This window comes from Pteropus vampyrus, unplaced genomic scaffold, assembly GCF_000151845.1.
Source record: "Pteropus vampyrus isolate Shadow unplaced genomic scaffold, Pvam_2.0 Scaffold272, whole genome shotgun sequence".
Lineage (NCBI taxonomy): Eukaryota > Metazoa > Chordata > Mammalia > Chiroptera > Pteropodidae > Pteropus > Pteropus vampyrus.
The window spans coordinates 1,205,718-1,229,741 of record NW_011889053.1 but is presented as its reverse complement, the minus strand read 5'-3'; the positions used below and the strand labels follow the sequence as shown (position 1 = coordinate 1,229,741).

Genomic DNA, 24,024 nt, shown 5'->3' with positions numbered 1-24,024 from the left:
TTTCCCTTTCAGAAGTAGATGAGTCCACTTTAAGCACCCAAGTTTTTCCAAGTTACTATTTCTTAAATTCTCCAAGTATACTTAGGAACTCTATTCCCTAATTTCAGCAGAGTTTGGTTTAAAATAGTTGTAAATTTTAAATAGACGTATCCCTTGATACATAATGTACTTCCTTCCCAATTTAAATATTTTGAAATAGGAATTGAATATGGACTTCTTGGGGCTAATGCACGCAAATATGTTTTTAAAAACACGAATGTTCACTCTTCAAAGTAATTGCTTAAAAATTAGTCTTATTGTTTCTCTCTTTGAGAGTAACATTTAAACATGGTTTCTTCTATAAACTTACAGGCTTATGATTAATGTAATATTCAGCAAACTAAGTACGTACTGTGTGCTAGCCAATATGGGAATATAAAGATGAAAATAGGCAAAAACTCTAGCATCTATAGACAAGAAATGGAATTTTTTCCTTGCAAATCACCTTATATAGTGAATTCATTACTTTTCTGTAAATTATCTAGGCCTATAAGTACATTTTTTTGATATCTGGCATTTATGTGTATAAGTACTTAGGTTAATGGAGCTTAAAACAGTTCAGTGATTATCAACATCTCTACCAAAAAATATCAGGGAAGGAGAGATAATTAGGAAATTAAAGCACAATTTACACCGTAAGCTCTTATTTTTAGAGATTTGTTGAGTTGAATTCCTGATTAAAATTAAGTTTCATGTGAAAGCACATTTGGTACGGCTCCCCTCTTGTTGCTTATTGTAGATGCTTGAGAACCCAGTGTATGTGTTCTTACAAGTCATCATGTGAATTACTTTTGATAGAGTAAAAATCAGAATAGAAGATTAAAACTTATATTAATGTTGGTATTTAAAATAATGTACTTGACTTTTTTTAGGATAAAGAATTGTTCTCAGGACTTTAAAAAGGCAGCTGATCAGCTAACAGTTGGATTAGAACGTTCACCACCCACACACAGGACTGTTTTGAACCCATCAGCTGTAATGGCGGTATGAAAAATGTTACTCATGAAGTAAGATAAAGCCAGACATTTTTAGTTTGTCTCCAATGGCTCAACTTTCCTTTCAGTGTTATCTTATAATTATAGATTCTTTGGGAAGTAGTATTCTTGGTATTTCCTTGTATGTAGCTTCTTCCCTTCGAACCTAGTTATTGAATCCACATTCTATGAAATGTGTATAAAGTACATGTTTCTAAATTCTAAAATCACTTAGAATTTTAATGGCATCCAAAAGGGCTACTGGCCTTTGCTGTTGATGATGATATTTTTGTTGGAAAATTGAGTTTTACCTGTTAATACACTTGATAACTTTAAATAATGCATTTTTTAAATTCAGGATCAGAAATAGGGCAAACTCCAAAATGCTGTTGAATAACATATTCAGTCTTTTTGTTAAGGAGATCTTTAGTGGACTGGGGGAAGAGAAAGAACACTTAATCTTACTATCTTTTACTTGAAATTGAAATCTTAACATAGCCAATTTATATTTTTTTCCTTAAACTGTTAATTTTTACATGTGTACATTTATTGCCATGATAAAATTTTCAAGGCAGTTTTCAATTTCAAAATGGTTATAGGACACAATCTTATTTTTTCAAAAAGATATGTAAAAAAAATCTGGAATGCTATAGCCCGAACTTGAAAATGTTAATTTTTTTTAATCCTTGGGTAAGTAGGATTAACAGTATTATTTTTCTTGCATGTTTTCAGATTTCTGTAGTGAGTCTATGTTGCTTTTGTAATCAGAATGATAGCTTGATGTTTTTATGACTAATATATCTAAGTATCTATTTTTATATTTTACATTTGTATGTGGTCTTCCCCTTTTCAGGAGACGAAAACTGCAGAAGAAATTGATGAAGCATTGAAGATAGCAGGCAATAATTTTGAACAATTAAGTATTGCTGTCAATGTAAGCACTTTGAATTATTAAATTTTCATGATTTAGGGTATGTTCTCTTTATATGTGTATGTTCGGATGCATTATCATGGAGTTAGAGCTTAGCACTGAATTAGTAAGCACAACAATCTAAAGACAGAGAAACGTACAACAGAATGGAAACCCCTTGGCCCTCTGGTGGCGTCGTGCTGGCTGCCTGCCAACATCCCAGCTCCAGCAAGCAACCGCGATTTCTTCTTCTCCGAACTGAATTTTGTCCCAGAAGCTTCCTAACACTGCTTGTTATTTGGCTGTGTGCCCTTACACAAAGAGTCTTATTCTCTTTTCTCCCATTCCCCACCCCTCGAAGGAGAGACTCATTTGGTGACAGAACAAGCAACAACAAATTTACAACCAAGCCCGTCAAAAGGTTATAGCTGAAATAGGAGTTAAGACTTCAACATATGAATTGGGGGGACATAGTTCAATCGGAAACGGTGTGCCCTCTGTCCCCCAGATTCATGTCCTTCTCACATGCAGAACACATTCACTCCACCCCAACTCAGTCTTAACCTGTTCCAGCAGCGACTCTGAATCTAAAGTCTCATCTAAATATCTTCTAAGACAGGTATGGGTGCGAGTCAGAGTCTGACTCATCCTGGGGCCAAATTCCTCTCTGAATCTGTAAAACTGGATAATAAATAATTTGCTTCTAAAAATACAGTGGTGGGACACGCACAGGACAGACATGCCCATCCAGAATGGAGAAACTGGAGAGAAAGAAGGGGTCACAGATCTCAAACAACAATTCTTTGTTTAGAAATGGAAAGAAGTATGTGGAGTAGTTAATATTAAAAAATAATAATTGGATTAAAATAATATGTTTTAAATATAAGGAATACCACCAGAGAGAAATTGAGCTATTTAAAATGACTCGTTTGCTGTAATGATAAAAAAAAGATAAGAAAGAAGTTTGGAAACTTAGCGGATTTTCTAGGCCTTTGCCAGTTTATCAGTAGACAGTGCTCAAAAAGATGTGACCTTGCAGATGGGTACCAGGATTTAAACTTGAACCTTGTGACGTTCCATTTTTATCTAATCTCCTCTTGTGTTATTATTTTAAAAACTCCAAAATGCATTTTGTATTTTCAAAATTATGTTGAATAGTATAATTTCTACAAAATAAAAATACCAAATTAGGTTTTTGTATTGTTCTTCCCAGATGCTGGAACACATACACAGTCAAACACAAGAGAAGACAGTCAGCCTTTTAGAGGTTCTGGAGAAACAGTTTGACCAACTTTTTACTTCTCTAGATTCCAGGTAATAACTTAAAAATATAGACACAATGAAACTGGAGTTGTAACAATAACCTGACATTTTGTTTCTTTATAGAGATTGAAGTAATGAGTAATTTTTAAACAAATTTGGAAGGTAATGAGTGATCTGTACAGGCTAAAGTTTACAACTTTAAAATGAGAAACAATTTGTACATTTTTTTTATTTGGTCTATTTTGCATTCTAGTCCCAAAGCTAAGTGTTAAATAAGCTTCTTTATCAAAGCAGCACAGAAAATTATTTGCAAAATCTGAATCCATGTTGTAGAATTCAACTTATTAGGGAAATGCAACCATTTGCTTATACATAGTTACATTATTTTTCATGTTTATTTGCATCAGAGCAAATAGTACTCTAATATTCATTTCTAAACAAATACTGTACAGTTATTTGTATATATATATCCATTACTTTTTGAAAAAACTTTTTGATACATGTGATCTTTAATGATCTTAATCACATTTCGCATTCGAAGAAACAGAATCATGAATGTTGTGATACGCCCAAAGAAATACATTAGAAATGGTACTCATCCTTTTGACTCTTCGTTTTTTTTTTTGTCTCATTAGAATGCCTAGAACACAGGCTCAGTAAATGCAGTGTCAGTGAATCAGTTGATGTTCTTTATTCCACATTGATGCTGTCTCTTACATGGTTTTTAATCATAATATTAAGCAATGGGTCATGTGGACGCATTTATTTTACAGTTTTTATAGTAATAAAATATACATGACAAAGTTTCCCTTTTTTAACCATTTTTAAGTGTACAGTTTAGTGGCATATGGTAATTCTATGTTTAAGTTTCTGAGGAAACACCAAGCTGTTTTCTTCTATGGCTACACACTTTACCTGCCCACCAGCTGTGCACAGTGTTCCAGTTTCTCCATATCCTCATGAACAGTGTTATCTTCTGTTTTTTTTTTTTTTTTTGGGGGGGGGTTGATGATTGTGTCCCAATAGGTATGAAATAATATCTCATTGTGATTTTGATTTACATTTTCCTAATGGCTATTACTAGTAATGCTGCAGTGAACATAGGGGTGCATATGTTGATTTACATTTTCCTAATGGCTATTACTAGTAATGCTGCAGTGAACATAGGGGTGCATATGTTCAAGGTAGTGTTTTTGTTTTCTTCGTATAAATAACCAGAAGTGGAATTGCTGGATTGTATGGTTTTTAATTTTTTGTTTTCAGTTTATAATTTTTTGAGGAACCTCCACATTGTTTTCCATAGTAGTTACATGAATTTACAGTCCCACCAACAATGCACGAGGGTTCCCTTTTTTCCACATCCTTGCCAGCACTTGCTGTTTGTACATTTATTAATGATGGGCATTCTGACGGGTGTAAGGTGATACTCATTGTGGTTTGGTTTTGCATTTCTCTGATGATTAATGATGTTGAACATCTTTTCATAGGTCTGTTGACCATCTATCTGTATGTCTATTAAGGCCTTCTGTCCATTTTTTAATTGGAATGTGTGTTTGTTTTTCTGGTGTTGAGTTGTATGAGTGCTCATTTTTGAACTGGATAATTTATTTTGTTGGATTATAGAGTTCTTTGTATATTATTGATATTAATCTTTTATCAGATGTATCATTTTCAGGTATTTTTCTCTTGTAGAAGTTGCCTTTTCACTCTCGTGATAGCATTATTTGATCCACAAAAGTTACTGATAAAGTCCAATTTATTTTTTCTTTTGTTGCCTGTACTTTTTGGGACGCATCCAAGAAATCATTGCCAAATTTAACATCAAGAAGCTTTCCCCGTTTTCGTCTAAGAGTTTTATAGTTTTAGCTCTGAATTTCAATTAGGTCTTTGATTCATTTTGAGTTTATTGTCGTATGTGGCGTAAGGGAGGGATCCAGCTTCATTCTCTTCCACGTGGATATCCAGTTTTGCCAGCAGCATGTGTCGAAAAGATGGTCTTTTCTCCATTGAGTTGTCTCAGCACGCTTGTCAGAACTCAGTTGACCTATGTGAAGGTTTATTTTGGGGTGCTCTGTTCCATTGCTGTCTGTCCTTACGCCCGCAGCACACTGTTTTGATGACCGTAGCTTTGTAGTGAGTTTTGAAATCAGGATGTGTGAGCCCTCCAACCTTGTTCTCCTTTTTCAAGATTGTTTTGTCAGTTTGGGGTTCTTTGAGACTCCTTGTGACCTTTAGAATGGGATTTTCTATTCTTCATGAGACATCATCGGGATCTTGATAGGGACACACTGAATTGTAGATGCTTTGGGTGGTGTTTGCATCTTAATAACGTCATGTCTTCCATTCCATGAATGTGGGTGTCTTTCCATTTATTTTTGTCATCTTTAATTTCTTTCAGCAGCGTGTGTAGTGTACAGTAAATGTGCAAGTCTGTTGCCTTCTTGGTTAAATGTATTCCTTAGTATATTCTTTTTATTATATTTTAAAGGAATTGTTTTCTTAATTTCCTTCAGTGTTCATTGTTAGTATATAGAAATGCATCTGATTTGTGTGTTGATTTCATAGTCTACATTTTTGCTGAACTCCTTAATTAGAACTTCTAGTATAGTTATGGCATCTTTAGGGTTTTCTGCATATGAGATCATGTCACCTGCAAAAAAGATAATTTTACTTCTTTTCAAATTTGTGTACCTTTTCATTCTTTTTTTGCATATTTCTGTGGCTAAAACTTAGAATAGTATTTTAAAGAGCAGTGCAAAAGCACACGTCCTCATCTGGTACCTGGCCTTAAGGAAAAGCTGCCAGCCCGCCATCTAACATAACGCTGAGCATGGGTTTTTCACGTATTGCTTTTATTATGTAGATGTAGTTTCCTTCAATTCTTAGTTTATTGACTATTTTTTTTTATCATGAAAGTGTGTTGAAATATGTCATATCCTTTTTTTGCATCTTTCGGGAGGCTCATGGTTTTTACTTTTTCTTAATGTGTATAACATTAATTGATTTTTGTATATTGAATCATCTTTGCATTCCAGGAATAAATCTCACTTGGTCATGATGTATTGTCCTTTTAGTATGCTGCTGAGTTCAGTTCACTAGATTTTGTTGAGGGTTTTGCATTGGTACTCAGATACTGGTCTGTAGTTCCCTTCATTTTCATACGGCCTTGGTAATGCCGGCCTCATAGACTGAGTCAGGAAGTGTTTCTGCCCCTTATGTTTTTTAGAAGGCTTCGATGAGGATTGGTATTAATTTTTCATTAAATATTTGGTAGAATTCACCAGTGGAAGCCATCTAGTCCAGGGCTTTTCTTTGGAGGTTTTGATTACTGATTCAGTCTCTTTACTTTTCTCTGCCAACTTTAGATTTAGTTTGTTCTTTTTTTAGTTACTAGGGTGTAAACTTAGGTTGTTGGTTTGCCATCTCTTTTTGAATGTGTTTACAGTTATTTCCCTTTTAGCTCTGCTTTCATTGTTTCTCATTTTGTTTGCTTTCATTTGTCTCAGGGTGTTTTCCTAGTGATATTTTTCCTGGACCTATTTGTGTTTAGGAGTATCTTATTTAATTTCCACATACTTATAATTTTCCAGTCTCCTTCTGTTATTGAGTTCTACTTTCCATTGTGACCAGAAAAGGCACTTTATATGCTTTCAGTCTTTTAAAATTTATTAAGACTTGTTTTTCGACCTAACACATGTTCTAACCTGGAGAATGCTCCATGTATACACAAGGAAAATACGTATTCTCTGTTGAGTGGTGTATTTTCTGTGTGTCTCTCAGGTCCAATTGGTTTATAATGTTAAGTAATTTGTTTTCTTATTGATACTCTGTGTGATTTTTCTGTCCATTATTGGAAGTTGTATATTGAAGTCTCACTATTGTAGAGAGTGCTTTGTTTCTCTCTTTAATTCTGTCACTGTTAGCTTCATATATTCAGAACTCTTATATTCAGTGTGTACATTGTTGTAATTGTTATATCTTCCTGTGAATTGACCCTTTTGTCAATATAATGTTCTTCTTTGTCTCTTGTAATAGTTTTGACTTAGTCTGTTTAGTCCGATGTTAATATAGCCACCCTAACTCTGTTTTGCTTACTGTTTGCATGGAATATCTTTTTCTATACTTTCACTTTTAATCTATGTGTGTCTTTAGATCTAAAGTGAATCTCTTATAGACCTGAGTATATGCTATCAGTTTTTAAAAATCTGTTCTTCTGTTCTACTTTTTTTGATTTGGAAGTTTAATCCATTTACATTTAAGATAATTACTGATAAAGAAGGACTTATTTTTTCCATGTTTATATGTCTTATAGCTTTTTTTTCCTCATTCATTTCCTGTATTTCTACCTTCCTTTCTTTTTACTTTTTCTGTAGTGATACATTTCGATTCTCTTCTCATTTATTTTTTGCATATTCTGTAGTTAATTTCTTTGTGGTTACCTTGAGTATTACATATAACCCTCTAAAGTTAAAACACTCTATTTTGGATCCATACCAGCTGGCTTACTCGTTTACACCTCCATCCTCTTTATTTTGTTGTCACAATCGCATCTGTGGACATTGTATACTCATTAACATAGCTTAGTCATTTTATGTATTCGTCCTTTAAATGCTATAGAAAAGAAAAAGTGGAGTTATAAACCAAAATTACAATCATACTAGATTTTATATTTGCCCATGTATTTACCTTTACCAGAAATACTTATTTTTGTATGGCTTTGAGTTATTGTCTAGCTTGCTTTCATTCTAATTCAAAGGATGCCTGTTAGCATTTCTATAGAACACATATTGGTAATGACATCAGCTTTTACCTGGGAATATTTTAATTTTTCCAAGTTTTTGCAAGATAGTTTTGCTAGGTTGAGAGTTCTCAGCTGTCAGTTTTTTTCTTTCTACACTTGAAGTATGTCATCCCACTGCCTCTGGCCTCTGGGGTTTCTGGTGAGAAATAAGCTGATAACCTGAGGATCCCTTGTATAGGACAGATCTCATCTCTCTTGCCACTTTTAAGATTCTCTGTCTTTTGACAGTTTGATTATACTGTGTCTCAGTATGGGGTCTCTGCTTAGATTTCTTTGAGTTCTTGGATTTGTAAATTCATGTGTTTTTTTCTAATTTTGGAAGTTTTTAGCAATTATTTCTTCAAATAATCTCTCTGTCCCTCTCTTCTCCTTTGGGACTATTATAATGCACATGTTGGTCCTCTTGAAGGGTGTCTGTGAAGTTTCTTCAGCTCCGTTTACTCCAACAATCTTTGTTCTTTCTGTTCCTCAGACTCAGTAATTTCAGTGGTCCTATATTCAAGTTTACAGATTTTTATTCTTGCTCAGATATGCAGTTGAACCCCTGTAGTGGATTTTTCCTTTCAGTTATTGTACTTTTGAGCACTGGATTTTCCATTTTATAATTTCTGTCTGTTGATTTTCACATTTTGGTCCTTTTTTGTTTTCTGATTTCCTTTGTATATCTAATGTTTTGTTGGAAATTGGGCACAGCAGCCTCTGTCAATCATTACAAACTGGCTCTTCACTGAGGAACTGAGCATGCTTTGAGCCTTGGCACAGCCTGACGTGAAGGTTTCTGGGGTCCTTGGGTCCTTTCTGAGCACGTGTCTTGTCGGGGTCTGAGTGTGGTTTTTTCGATTCTCTTGTATACATGGCTGCTTTTCAGTGTTTTAATTTCCCAAAGAGTCTTACTTAGGCTTCTCCTATCAGCCTCAAATGGTCTATTGTATGTCTTTACCTGTGATCTCTTGCCCAGGTGTCTGCAAGTCTTGGTCTTCTTGCAGCCTTCGTAAGCAGTGCTCACTGCTTCTCACGCCTGAGCTCCAAATCAGGTGAAACAGACTAGTTCTTTAGGTAGCCCCCAGACAAATTAGGATGTTGAGAATAAAGTCTGCTGTTCCCTCTGGTTTGAGAGAAGGATTGAGAACGGTGCTGCTGCCTTCAGACTAAAACCGTACCGCGGCTGGGCAAGGACAAGTAAAACACCGCATTTCCTGTTGTTTTAAGTGTGGGTTTTTATTGGTTGGGCATTTGCATGGTCGTTGTATACCTTTCTCTATTTTCCAGAGTTCCTGTAAGATTATTTTTATCATTTTTCACATGTTTTTTAATATCTCTGTTGGAGAGCGAGGGCCTAAGTCTCCCAATCTGCTATTTTGTTGACATGACTACACAGGCATGAGTTTTTGGGAACCATATTAGATCTTACAAAATGGCCATTTTTTTTCCCTAAAGAAAAGATTTTCAGAGATTATGTATACAATTACTGAAAGGTTTTTGTAATACCTTTTTATCTCCAGAGCCTATGTCACATTCTCGTTAATCTTCAGTGTGGCAAACTCTTTTTTTGAGGCCAGATTTGATTTTGAGGAAATAATGAAAAGACACTTGAATAAAATGAGTGACTTTAGACACTGCAATTTTTGGTACAAAATTTTTAAGTTCCATTATGTAATTCTGCCATAGGTCCAAGAAGAGTTTTGAGTAATGAGGTACCATTAATGAAGGAATAATCTGTATAGCCTTCCTAAGTGATTACTTTGAAGGTTATAATTAATTAATACCTAAGTTATGGTCTGGTGGTCTCTTTTAAAATATTTTTTATTCATGTAAAATATTATTCATGTATTCATGTGTCTTGATAGAAATTTTGAAATGTCCAGGTAGATTCTATTGAGAAATGAGTACAAATGTGTCTTTGTAATGGCACAAGTGACTGCAGGATAGCGAAGATTTCTGTTTTGGGTGGAATTACCTAGGGTCTGTCTTAGCCTTGCAATTCCGTGACACTGTATCTGTGACATAACTATAACCTAGAAAATTTGATTTTTCTTTAGTTATACATACATAGCTTTCAATTGTAATACGTTTAAGTTCAAATGAATGCCTCATTTAACCATGTTAAGTTCATAAACTAGCAAAATTACCCTTTTATATCGTTGTTACTATAAATTAACTTTCATGTAAATGTGTATGAAATTTTTCAAATAACTTTGGGATCTTATATAAAGGAAAAAGAACTTGTGTGAAGAAGTAGTAAGAAATACAGATGATTATTTATCACATGTAATAATGGCTAAAAATTACATTGAAGAGAAAAAAAATGATTTGGATGCAGCTATGAAGATAGCAAAAGAATTAAAATCAGCACCTTCTCTAAGGATTTATTGTGACCTGAATCAGGTAATTTTAATAGTTCATCATGTGAGTTATTTCTGAAGTAGTTTATTTTACAAGTTTTCGATATATTTAAGAATTAACAAGAACATGTTTTTCAGATTGTCTTAACTTGTATTGACAACAATTTAGAATTCTTAGCTGTTTGAATTCTAAGACAAACATTAATAAATTTGTTTGCCTTTTATTATTATTTACCACTTAGATAAATGTTATAATAAGGTTTTTATAACACATGATCTGAGAACAGATAGGATGACTGACTTGAAAGTTGATGCTTCTAGGACATTTGAATAAAAAGTCAGGACAAATAAAGGTTACAAACTAAATGGGATTCTGTTTTCTTTTCATAAACAGTTTAGGTGTGACTTTCAGCTCTTGACTTAAAAGTTTAATTCAAGATCCCAAAGGTTTCCTCCTTTCCCCCTCTTGCTTCGCCAAATGTGAAGGTCAAGAGACAAGGTGCTTCAGCTATGTCCTGTCCTCTAATTGTGTGCGAGGGAGCAGAGTTGGGCAAAAGTATAGAAACGTGTTTCCTAGGAGATGGTTTGGCAGGATGGGGTTAACCGTGGGTCCTCTTCGATAATTCCTACCTGGTGCCCTTGGGCAGCAGGTCATGCTCTGTCTTTGGGTCCCCAGTGCTTTATTTCCCGTCTGTAATCAGACGTTGTGATTGAACTGAGGTACAAAATAGAAGCCATTGGTTTACCTGCTCCAGAGTCTCTAAATGAAAGAAGAGTTTGCCACTGTCTTGCGTGCCACTGTGTTCCAGCTTCAGTTCTGAACCAATAATAGTCGTTTCCTGTGCGTTCCACATGAGGCATTAGGAGATGAAGAAAAGTGGTAAGACTCGACCTTTAGCTTCATTAGGAAGGTGGGCAAAAAAAATTTGAGGACAGCAGTGCAGGTCCAAATTTCCTCTGATCATGTAGCTTTGACTCATTTATTAACTAGTGCCTTTTATTGTTGTTATATGTTAAAACATACCTCTAAAAGATTTTAAAGCCCTTTTAGGGGAAAAAGTTATACTTATTTGCATCCCTTCCTTTGAGTGCCTAAAATAAAACCTTGAACACATTAATTAGTGAAATACTTGAAGGTATAGTTTTCCTTCTAAAATCTTACTCTGTTTCAACAATAGTTATTAAAAAGAAAATTCACATATGAGTAACACTTTTCTTCTGATTCCAGATTATCCGGACTTTGAAATTAACATTTGAGAGTGAATTGTCACAATTTAGGACTCTAAAACTAAGGAATTCTCCCAGGTAAGTAAGTTATATTTCAGGAAAACATAGTAATCAAGTATAAAAATGTATCAGTGCCTAGACTACTAAAGTAGCAAATAATCATAAATTGATAATTCGGTTCACAAATGTTTCCCAAGTTAGCAACCAAATTAAAATCAGTGTAACTTATGATAAGTAACAAAGTTATTTGAATATTCTATCTTTTACAGTTTTTAGTGTCCACAACTGATTTTTATTTAGAGATAATAATAAACTTGTACTAGAACATTTACTTATGTTAGTGTTTATTTTAGGTTGAATATGAATTGCAGTGAGATTATCTGTATGTTCAACAATATGGTAAAGATTGAATTTGAAGACTCAACAAAGTAAGTATAAGAATGACAACAAATTGCATCCTCACAAGACGGCGTAGAGGGTGGTGGCTGTGCAAGCCTCCTATTGCGACCACATCAAAATTATAACAAAACTGCAGAGCAACCAGCGTGCAGAGTCACCTGAGGGCTGGCTGAACAGAAGCCCTACAACTAGGGACAAAAATAACAGGTCACCTCAAGCCAATAGGAGGGTCAGAGACAGGAACCGTGAATCCCACAACCATGAGCAGCCATCGAGCATCGGGAGGGCTGTCTTGGCTGTGGGGCCTCCTCCCCCACCTGAGGAATGAGGGGTCCTGGTCACACACCGGGATCCCCAGCCCAGGGTTCCAGTGCTAGGAAGAGAAGTCCCCACCACCTCCGGCTGTGGCGGCTGAGTGAGAGGAGGGCTGTGGGAAGTGGGACCTTCCTCTTAGGGGCCTGCCGGCCTAACTCACTGCTAGACTCGCCGCTCTGAGCTCCCTTGTTGGGGCAGCTGCTCGAGGGGTGCCAGGGACATGCGGGGAGGTGCAGAGCTGATGGGCTTCAGGGCCAGGGCTGGAGGGGTGGCTGGCTCCTGGGCAGAGGTACAGGCAGAAGCCACTGTCCCTTTGTTGAACCCTACCCTCTCCCAGCCTGCAGACGCAGGCGCCAACAACCTGGATAACACAGGTCGCTCTGCCCAGGGGATTCCCTGAGACCCCACCCCTCACAATGTGGGGGCCCACGCAGGCTGCTTCCAGTGGTTTATTCCCTGCAAATGGGCTGTCTTGGCTCCTGCTCGGACTTTCTTAAAATCCCTCAAAGTCTCATAAAACCCAGGCAGCAGCACCTGGCCTTGGCGGGCCCGGACTTCTTGCTGAGCAAGCCCAAACCCTGCACTGGTGGCAGCCAGCCTCGGTTTCTGACCTGGCCCCTTGAGGCACCTTTAAGCCCAGCATGAGTGGCAGCCATCTGACTCTTAGCAGGTGGCCTCAGAGGTACACAGGCTGTGGCTGAACTTGGCCTGCAGCCGGACCCCTCCTCAGGATTGTGCCACCAGGCCCCACAACACACCCACTACACGAAGCCACTCTACTAAGACCGGGAGACTTAGGAGCCCTACCTAACACATGGAAGTAGACACAGGGAGGCAGCCAAAATGGGGACACAAAGCAGCATGGCCCACATGAAAGAACAGAACAAAGCTCCAGAAAAAGCTCACCGAAATGGAAACAAGCAATCTACCAGATGCAGAGTTCAAAACACTTGTTGTAAGGATGCTCAAGGAACTTAGGGGAAAAGCAGATGAACTCAGTGAGAACTTTAACTTTCCATAAAAAAGGAAATGGAAAGCAGCAGGGAACGAGCCAGTCAGAAACGAAGAATACAATATCTGAGATGAGCACATTAGAGAGAATCAATAGAGTGGATGCAATGGAGAATCGAATCAGTGACATAGAAGTTGGGGACGCGGAGGGCACCCAGTCAGAACAGCAGCAAGAAAAATCCAAAAAAAATGAAGATAGTTTAAGGAGCCTCTGGGACGACGTCAAGTGTTACAACGTTGGCATTATAGGGGTACCAGAAGGAGAAGAGAGAGAGACAGAGGAACTGAAAACCTATTTGAAGAAATAATGACGAAAAATGTCCCTAACCTGGTGAAGGAAATAGACATACAACCCCAAGTTCAGAGAGTCCCAAACAAGATGAACCCAAAAAGGCCCACACCAAGGCATAATTAAAATGCCAAAGGTTAAATTCAAAGAGCAAATCTTAAAAGCAGCAAGAGAAAAGCAATTACCTACAAGGGCGCTCCCATAAGACTGGCAGCCAATTTCTCAAAAACTTTGCAGGCTAGAAGGGACTGGCACAAAATATTCAAAGTGATGAAAAGCAAGGACCTACAAGTAAGATTACCGTACCCAGCAAAGCTGTCATTTAGAGTCAAAAGACAGATAAAGAGCTTCTCAGACAGAAAGCTAAAGGAGTTCACCACCACCAAGCCAGTACTATAGGAGATATTAGAGAGACTTCTTTAAGAAGAAAAAAATATATATCAAAAATATGAATAAAGAGTGGCAATTACTACATATCTATCAGCAAGTACTTCAAATGAAAAAGAAATGCTTCAATCAAAAGATAAGGTGGCTGAATGGATAAAACAAGAACCTTACATATGCTGCCTGTAAGAGACTCACTTCAGATTAAAAGACACAGACTAAAAGTAAAGGGATGGAAAAAGATATTTTATGATGGACCTAAAAGGTATTGTGCTGAGTGTAGTAAGTCAGAGGAAGAGAAATACCATATGATTGTACACATAAGTGGACTTTATAGCAGTGGTCCCCAGCCTTTGTGCCACCAGGGACCGGTGCTCCTATGAGAATCTGATGCCTGATCTGAGGCGGAGCTGAGGCGGTGATGCTGATGCTGGAGAGTGGCTGCAAATACAGATTAAGTTTCGCTCGCTTGCTTGCCGCTCACCACCTGTGCGGCCCAGTTCCTAATGGGCCACGGACAGGTACTGATCCATGGCCCAGGGCTCAGGGACTCCTCTAAAGAACAAAATAAACAAAAAAACAAACTCATAAATACAGAGAACATTTTTAGGATTACCAGGTGGGAGGGGGGTTGGGAAGGTTGGTGAAAAGGGAAGGGATTAAGAAGTACAAACTGGCAGTTACAAAACAGTCACGGGGATAGAAGTATAGCATAGGAATATAGTCAATAATGCTGTGTTAACTGTGGTGTCAGAGGTACTGCATTTATGGGAGTGATCACTTTGTGAGTTATATAGATATAAATCACTATGCCGTGTACCTGAAACTAATACAATGTTGTGTGCCGAGTATAAGTGAAAAATATTGTCAAAAAAAAGGAATCACAACAGAACCACCTCAGAAAAAGGCAATATATGATGAGCATCTGATAGCCTAAGAGAGAAAAATTGATGCTTAGTGTAGTATGTATGATTCAGAAGTTGAAAATAATATAAAGGGCAAAAGTTTCTATCACTTATATCCTATGTAAAATATTTAAGAATTCAGAGGCCTAGAAGGGATTGGTATTCAATGTTATACGTGTCAGAGTTGTTTTTGAGCCTCATTCGTTCAGCCAGCATTGATCAGACTCTGTACCAGGCCTCACACCCTGACTGCTGAGATACCTGTCAGAGAAGTTACAGTCGAGGATGACACACGAGAATGGCAGAGCGCGTTCCTGCTGTGGTGTTATGTGCAGAATTCAATGGAGACGCAAAGGAAGGGAACAGTCGGTTTTTCGGGGTAACGGGACCTGGAAAAGGATGTCATTTTCCCTCATGCGTGAAAATGAGGAGCAATGGGAATGGAGGACAAAAGGGAAGTGGGCATCCCAGCAGCAAGAAGCGCCTGGGCGATGGATGCCATGCTGCGCGCAGGGACCCGCACAGGCGGAGAGCACGCGGAGGCTGAGTCCTGGATGCTGCTGCTGCTGCGCAGAGGCATCTGTACATTATCTCCTAGACCCGTGCTGTCCAGGGCGGCAACCACTAGCCGCAGGTGGCCATTTAAATGTAAGCATAAACTAAATACTTTGAGAAATCGAGCTCCTCAGTTAACACTGGCCACATTTCAAGTGCTCGGTGGCCATGTGTGGCTGGAAGCCGCCACATCAGACAACACGGCACATTTTTATGGTTGCCAGAAGGTCTCCTGGGTGGCACAGCTGTAGATAGCAGAAGACCAATGGGAGATCTTCAGCTTGACAGTGCAAACAAGTAGGCTCCATTTTTGTAAGTTACTTCCGTGACCATTTAGAGGATTATTTGGAAGAGCATGAGGCTGGAAGCCAAAAGATCAATTGGACTGTTTTGTCAATAGTCTCAGCAAATGATGAGAAACCAAATGTAGGTGGTGATGCTGGCAGTGAAAGGTCAGGCAAGTGCCAGATGGGGAGTCGGTAGGACTTAGTGCTGGTGTGAGCATGGGGGACGAGGGTGGGGAAGTGTCCCCACCAGTTTACAGGCCCGGCTTTGGCGTTAAGGTCAGGGGTCCTGGGATTAACCACCAGGACTGGGAGTGCAGGAGGACAGTTGAGAGGGCCAGATGGTGGATGTGCCAAGTGACTGTTGTCCACTACATATCTAGGAGAAGTGTCCACATGGCAGTGGCTGTACGTGCTGGGGCTTAAGAAGATGTCTTGGACTTGATTCTAGGTTCAGGAGTCAGAATATCGGTGTTGTAGAAACTCCCCCAAAAAGTAAGACATCCCCCAAGAAACATCAGTCAGTTCACCACCACAGAGGACTGAGCGGAGTCCAGCCCACAGTTTTGTAAGCTCAGAAACAGATGTGAGCAGATTCACGCTGAGCTAGGAAAACTCATAGGAGGTTCACAAAACTGATGAAGCGAGAATGCCCTTTTACTAACTCAGAGGGCAGGGGCTGGGATCCTGCTGCGGGCATTCTCTTCCAGTATCCAGACAGACACAAGAAGCCAGATTGTCAGCCTCGAGGTGCTTTGTCGCAGTCTTGTTTGGAATACAGGGAGTAAGATTAAATAGCCTAGCAGCACCAGGCCTGGAGAGCCTGCTGCGTATCTTGCCCCACAGAGAGGACCTTGCGGAGTGCCTGTCCCTTGCCCAGTGTGGAGCCCCGGCCCACGTCTGCCTCTGACTTCAGTGTTCAAGCTCCTGCGGATAATCATTTCTCAATCAATACCCTCTCTTAGACGTCATCATAACTTGAATATAGTTACCATCAAATATTTTTAATATCAAAAGCATTCTAAGAGTCTATTGATCTTAAATTTAACTCAGTATTAAGATTTTTCCTAGTTTTTAGGGAAAGCGTCACCATAATCTGCATCTACTGATGACAGGTGGTAATTTGGACAACATATTTATCCAGTGAGAGCTGGTATTGAAGTAAATCAAGGACAGTACCCTAGAAAAATAAGGATTTTAGGACAGAGAAAGAGTAACCTGTAATAAACAAAAAAATGAAGAAGGAGCAGGCAGAAGCCCAAAGACAGTGGCATTCTAGCAGCCAAGGAGGGGTTTATGAGACCGGAGCTAGGCGACAGTGTTAGATGTCTTAGTGAGGTCAGGTGAGAGTTATAAGATGAAACGTTCAAATCGCAAACCATGTGCACATGTGTCCTCCAAAGGTGTCCAACCTTTGTTCAACTTGTACTGACTTGGCTTGCATCAAGTGCACGTCCTCTGTTGGAAGAGACAGATGAGGTGTCACTGCTGAATCCATTTGCCTTCGTCGGTTCTTAGGTCTGAAATGCTTCTTAAATGATGGTCTGTGATGAAGCTGAATCCATCTAAATACAAGCTTTTGAAACCCAGACTCATTTCTTTGATAGAATTTCCATACTCGCAGATTGGGTAGCCTAAATCGGTGTGGATATGTGAAGACGATAGAAAAATATGGATAAACAGAGTAAATAACCAGCCGTGGGTTAGAGGGCCATTGAGTAGTCGTACCCAAAGGATTCAGACTAAGGGCAATTTCTAGCCAAGGCAGAGGCTTCTAATCATTTGGTCAGGATTGTACTTTTCACTGTTTCCTACACTTTATTTTTAAGCCTGTGATTAAAAGAATAAATAATCTTAACATAATTTATCCCATTTGCCCCGTGAATACTCACTGACAGCACTGCGGCTGCAACGTTTACCTTGAGATAACTCGCGGATCACAGTTGTAACCTCATCCCCAGTGTTTGCCATATATCTCCTATGCTTTTCAGAGAATTACATCAAAACAGGATCAATGCAGTCGGAACAGCTCGTTTGGACAGAAAACAGATGCCAAATGATCTGACAAAAAGAATTGCAAAGGGGATGAGTGTAGCGAGATTCTGTGGTGAACTTACGGCACTGAAATGCCAAGGAGGTGACAGTGTTGTCAACATTCCACAATGGCACTGTGGTTGAAGTAGACAACAGAAGTGGAAAGAAAACTAGGAAGCCGTGTGTCATTTTGGATTATAACGAGCACGTGGGAGCAGCGATCTCGGCTGATCAGACGCTCACTTCTTAGCCAACTGAGCGCAAAAGGCACAGGTTTGGGTATAAGACGTTCTCGCCACCTTCTACACATTACAGTGCTGAACTCCTGCCTCCTGCTCAGAAACAACAGTCCCGAGCACACGATCGGCCACGTAAGACTGACGTTGACTGAAAGAATGCTGGAGAAGCGTCACAGACCAGACAGCAGTGTCTTCGAGGTCGTCCGTGCTCTGATGACGTCATGCCTCCTCGCCTGTCTGGAAAACATTTTACCAAGAGCACGCCACAGACATCAGGGAAATGGAATCCAGCCGGTTGCTGCAAGCGTGCTGCTCGCACAGCGACAAGGACGGTGAGGAGACCTGGAGAGACACACAGTGTTTTTATGCGAAACGTGATGTTCTGCTTTGTGGTGTTCCGTGCTTCGAAATGTACCACACGAAAAGAAGTATAGATGTTGATCGTGTGTATTTCTGTTACATTAGGGTTACAGACAAGTTCAGTTTAGAAATAACTCCAAGAATTGCATTTTCACATTGAAAACTAGATTTGCTTCAGCCTCAAAGAGCGTGTTTATGTAAAATTAACACTGGCAGCGAGCCACACTTTTTTTTCTGAATGGAAAATGGTTAAAATCAAACACCCAAGCCAGATCAGGATGACGTCTTTTGAAAACCCGCGTCCACAGCTCCTTCAGGGCCCGATGTCTGATGCGGCTCTCAGGCTCTCAGCTGCTCAGGGATGACCCCCTCGTGGCCCTCCTGAACTCCTTGGGCTCACGTGGAGCTGGGAATGGGCAAACGTTCCTTTTTGGGTAATAGAGGTGTTCTAAAATTAGATCGCAGTGATGGTTGCACAACTCTGTAAATTCAGTAAAAATTAGTGAATCTTCTGGTGTCTAAATTATATATCAGTAAAATTGTTTAAAAATACCCCTGGGCAACTATGTAACTTTCCGCCTCTGTGTGTATTCCAGTATTAACTGTTATATGGAAAGGATATTAAAATGTTATGAAATGATTTAAAGTGGCCATACGCCTCTCTATTTTTAAACAGATGTGATCCCAAAGAAAATGAAAATGGCCAGAATATTCAAAAGAAATATAATCATGAAAAGGAATTTTCTTGTCACGATACACACCCATCACCTGAAGAGAAAAAGGTCGATGTGTCTGTGCTAACTAATGTAGCCCCACCACCTCCCTTGCAACCGGAAACCAGTGATGTGCATTTAGAAGCAAGAACCTTCCAGCCGCAGAAAGAGATCGTGGCAACGACATCCCCTAAAACCATTGCCGCTCTGCCTCGAATGGGATCCAGCCCTGACGTGATCATTGAAGAAATTATTGAAGAGAACCTGGAAAGTGAGTAAAAATACAAAAGCAAGGAAACAATATATTGTGTTTGTAATTGGAAACAAAATTAGTACCTTCCTGTCCCTGTACTTAACAGAAATGTATTGCCGTTAGCTTATACCAGTCCCCAACTGTCACATTTTTTAAAGTTAGGATAATCTTTATTTTTAATACAATGATATAGCTAAATTCTGAGATGTAAATTTAATGTTTGATTTAAGTCGAGTATTTGACTTTTTATTGTTCCACGTATAAACCTCGTATAAAAAATGAAAATATAAATGAGAGTTGTAGAAGCAATTTCATGACTTTGCTTAAATTTCTCTTAGGTCATTATTCTGAGATATAATGTTATAAAATGAACTATTATGAATACAGTAGCATCTTTTATAACATTTAAGCGCATCATAGTTACTGGATTAGATGTCCAACATTGCCATCTCTCTGTTAACACAGAGATACTGCTGTGTGTACTTACACTGCCAGTCTTCTCTAGGGCCATTTGCAGGATCTGCTTGGTTCTCTTTCTCCTGCCAACATCTGTTTCTCTGGTTGACTCTCCAGAATGACATTTGAATAAAAAAAGGGGCATGCTGTTTTCCCTTCCTCTACTGCATTATCATCACTGACATCTCAGTGAATTAAGACTCTCAGGACTTCACCTACTGATACAAGGGGTCTTGCCATTCCAGGATTTTGCCAATTCAGGCGCAGCTTTTTAAACAATAGTACGTGTTGTCAACTTAATAAAATTAGTACAATTGCCTTGTTTCCTATTGTGATGAAGCATGCCTCACAGATTATCTTGTAGAGACACCTAGATATCTGGACAAGCCTCTTCAGAAACAATCGTCTCTTCCTCTTGGATCAAAAGCAGGTACTTTAACACCTCAGAACTGGATGCTGTCTATGGAGTTCACTGTATGTATAGTAACTGTTACACAGCAGGAGGCAGGGAATAAAGTGAATTGTCCTGATAACGAAAATATCTTTTTAACGTTAAAAGTTTTGGCTGTTATTGGCAAAAATATTTCTGGAATGTATAACAATTCTCTCAACTGTCTATCCAGTGACACATATATATCTCTACCCCATCCTCAACATGGATGTTATTCTTTGTCATCTATATTAGATAATCGACATATATTTGCTCAACTTTTATCATCTATACTTGGCTGTCTCCAACTCCAGTTCTCCTAGTCTTTGTTTTTTAAACATTTTTACCAGATAAAACATCTACATTGTTCAAAAATTAAATATATGCATTAAAATGCCCTGTGAAACTTTTCCCCTAACCTATCCCCCTTCCACCCAGGCTCCCTCCCTTCCGGAGCTGCTTTATGCATATACAAACATACACGTGGGTTGTTTTTCTATAGAAAATATAGCATATCTATTAATACCTAAAGAAAGGAATTGAAAGAATGGTATTCTATTCTTTTAATCCCTTTCTTAGTATTATACTCCAGAGATCTTCATATCAGGTACAATACTTGGCTTAATTACTTTTCTATACAAAAAAAATTCTGTCTTTTAACTCTGCCCGCCCTAAAAATACCTCCATAAATACCTCCATCAAAATACACACCTCTTTCCCTTAGTGCTGCTTAGCATGTCGGCTTTGCTCAGACGTCTTTTCACACCTCTAACATGGTAGGATTTGAGATTCAGAGTGGCCATGAGCTCATAATTGGTTCTTTGGGGATAGAATAGATGAAACAGGGTTTGGGGATTGTATTAGAAACTTTGTCAGTGGGGCTCTGAGTTCCAAATATGTTCACAAATGAACTGCAAAGTTTTGTTGTGATACAGGGAATTTATAGCACAGAACTGACTTCACAGTCTACCCACCACAGGAACTGCAGTTCCACTTATTTAACACATTTTGCTAGTAAACAGTGGCAGTTCCGGTTGCTAGTCTGTTTAGCAGTCTAGTTTTATGAGTTTGGGTTTAGACTCTTGTGGGACCTAAGTATGCTGGAGTTTACTGTGCCACAGGCATGTTCTGTAGAGGATATTGCATTCAGCTTTTGTGAATTCTTCTCTAACTTGTGGTTTATTAACGTGGTTTAAATATCCTTATCCAGGCTCTCCAGAGCTGGTGTTTGTAAGTCATGTGATTCATCCTTGCCACTTCTACGTCCGGAGATATTCACAAATAAAAGAGGCAACAGTATTGGAAAAGGCGGTGAATCGGTTTTGCACTGAAAGCTTACACCTTGATCCTTTAGACATTTTGGAGCTAGGTATGAAGCATTACTCCAACCGTAAATATCAAGTTTATGTAAATACTGTAATATTTGGCCAACCCATATAGATTTTTATAATATAGATTTATGCTCCAAGCAAAGAGTTTTGGAATTATTTAACATAGTTAAATTTTATTGAGGTAAATTAGCTTAATATTAAAATTGATTGCTGTATGAGACATGCAGAAAAGCTCCATTACAGAGTGAGGTGAGTTTTTTAAATGACGAAACCCAGTGCGGGTTGTGTGGTTTGCCCTCTCACCTCCTGGGAAAACCATTCCTCTAAGACGCGTCCTGGTAGTGTGACTACAGTCCCCCAATGTCCGCATGGGAACGTTGATGTCACAGAATAATTGCTGAGATGCTGGAGGACGGCAGCATCTACTGCAGCTTAGCAGAATATCAGAAGCCTAAAATCATATACTTCTGACAAAAATTAATAATTTTAAAACTTAAAAAATAACAAATATCAGTATGTAAGAGGAGGGAAGTGTAGAATTAAATTTTTATGGTTGCAAATAATTCTTCAGAATTTAATACATGCCCAAAATAGCTCAGCTTAGATTCAGAAAATGTTCTAAGCCAAAAATTCATCCTTCATTTTAAATTAAAGATAATTTTTATTTCAAGGTGAATATATATGATTTAAATACTCATTTATATTTTGAGAAATTAGTGATAAGGGAAGGAATGGGATAGGATGCTTTGGAGGGGGTACCCTCTCATTCCCTTTTACTGCCCATTCTTCATTATAAAGAACAACAGATGGCTTCAATAGACTTTTATCTCATCTGTTATAAGAATGGTTTAATAGCACGTAGTTTAAAATGAAGGATATTGGTTATGTGATATATCAGCCTAAGAGAAGGGTCAACAACAATCTGAAGGGCAAACAAAGGTTTTGGTGGAACTCAGAAGGCTGCCCTGATGTGCCTCCCAACAGTCCTGATTTAATTAGCATGTACAGAGGGGTTCCACAGCGTCCTTCTGTGTGTGATCGGTGGTCAGGTCTCACCGGATCCTCTCCACGAGCAGCTTGGTTTTGGGAGGGTGGCCTCTGAGACTCAGTTCTCCCTTTCTCTCTCAACAAGCCATGCGGCCTGGGCTGGGTTTTCAGTGTCTCTGCCCAGCTTCCTCACCTGCGCGATGTAAGCACCGTGTCTGCGGGTTTGTTGTGGGGGTGAGTGAGTCCACACACGAAGCACCGAGAACAGCGTCGCGCTCATAGTTAAAGCATGCTCATGCAGACCTCTTTCTCCCTTGCTCTTTTCTTCCTGGTTGGTGTGTAAGCCATCTGGTCCCTCCACAAGGTTTTCCTCTGCTGCTTGGCCCTTGGTTCATCTTCCCCTTCTCTGAACTGCACTGCATATTAATTTGGGCATTTCACACTCTGCCTTTCATTGTTTCCTTACTCTCACTCTCTTTAACCAAGAGAAGGTCATCGTTTCTTCCTTTATGTCATGAAAGTATTCTACAGGTTTTAGGGTGCACGCATGCCTGCGTGTATGCGTGTGTGTGCATACAGGTTTTAGGGTGCGCGCATGCCTGCGTGTATGCGTGTGTGTGGGGAGGCTGCACCATTGCAAGTACAGTGTGTGAGCGTCGTTTTACTTGTCCGTCTCTTTCTTGAGCATCTTGATCGCAGGGTGGTCTCGTTCACCTTTGTTACAGTTCATAAAAACATAGGTTTTCAGTAAGTGACTGCTGAGTAGTCTTTGTTTTTACTTCCCCTTTTAGCTCATAAGTTAATACATAACAGGAACCATCATCATGCGTTGCCTTTATCCTCGTAGCATTTGACATAGTACTGTATCATCAGTAGATAGATGAATTAATACTTCTTAGTGGTGAAACTAAAGTATATGTTCCTAAATTAGAGCTCGTTAGCTATTCGTTCTCCATAAACATTAATAATGATCTGTCTTCCTCATTACTTAGGTGCAGCGGTATTCGTCAGCAGTATTGAAAATGGAATATGGTGTCGAGGAGTTATCACTGAATTAATTCCGATAGAAAATGAAGATATTAGAAAACATTCTAGTCCAACCAAACTCTCAGTCTGTGAAGTTGCACTAATACAGATATTCATGGTAGATTTTGGAAATTCTGAAGTCCTAATTGTCAAGGGGTATGGTATTTTATAAGGATCATGTGTGTGTCCCTGGCCTGTTTAGAAACTTGTGATGGAGGCGGGGGGTGGATGCTAAAGAATAAAGGAAATTGGGAAAGGGTAGAGAGGAATAATTTATCATTCTTCACTTGCAAGACATATACTTCTTATTTTGCTCTATAATTTGTCTTACTATTTACTAAAGTATTATCAGTGTTACTAGATGGGGAGCTTGGAAAAGGAGCTTTTTGATGTAATCAAACTTAAGAACTCTTCTGTGTTGCTTCAAAGCAGAGAATGATGGTGCACAAAAGTAATTCTTTTAAAGTGTTACAGTTAGCTGCAGGATGATTGAGTAA

General features: G+C 38.8%; 1 protein-coding gene across 1 annotated transcript in view; it reads left to right on the top strand.

The window, feature by feature from the left end:
- RNF17 (ring finger protein 17) overlaps positions 1-24,024 on the top strand; it is a 79,362-nt gene that overhangs the window by 8,284 nt on the left and 47,054 nt on the right. Inside the window, exons 4-12 of the mRNA XM_011375476.2 lie at positions 912-1,023; positions 1,867-1,947; positions 3,137-3,237; positions 10,201-10,372; positions 11,558-11,634; positions 11,910-11,984; positions 19,008-19,315; positions 21,394-21,552; positions 23,494-23,683. Coding sequence (XP_011373778.1) covers positions 912-1,023; positions 1,867-1,947; positions 3,137-3,237; positions 10,201-10,372; positions 11,558-11,634; positions 11,910-11,984; positions 19,008-19,315; positions 21,394-21,552; positions 23,494-23,683 — 1,275 coding nt within the window. The remainder of the gene's footprint in view (positions 1-911; positions 1,024-1,866; positions 1,948-3,136; positions 3,238-10,200; positions 10,373-11,557; positions 11,635-11,909; positions 11,985-19,007; positions 19,316-21,393; positions 21,553-23,493; positions 23,684-24,024) is intronic.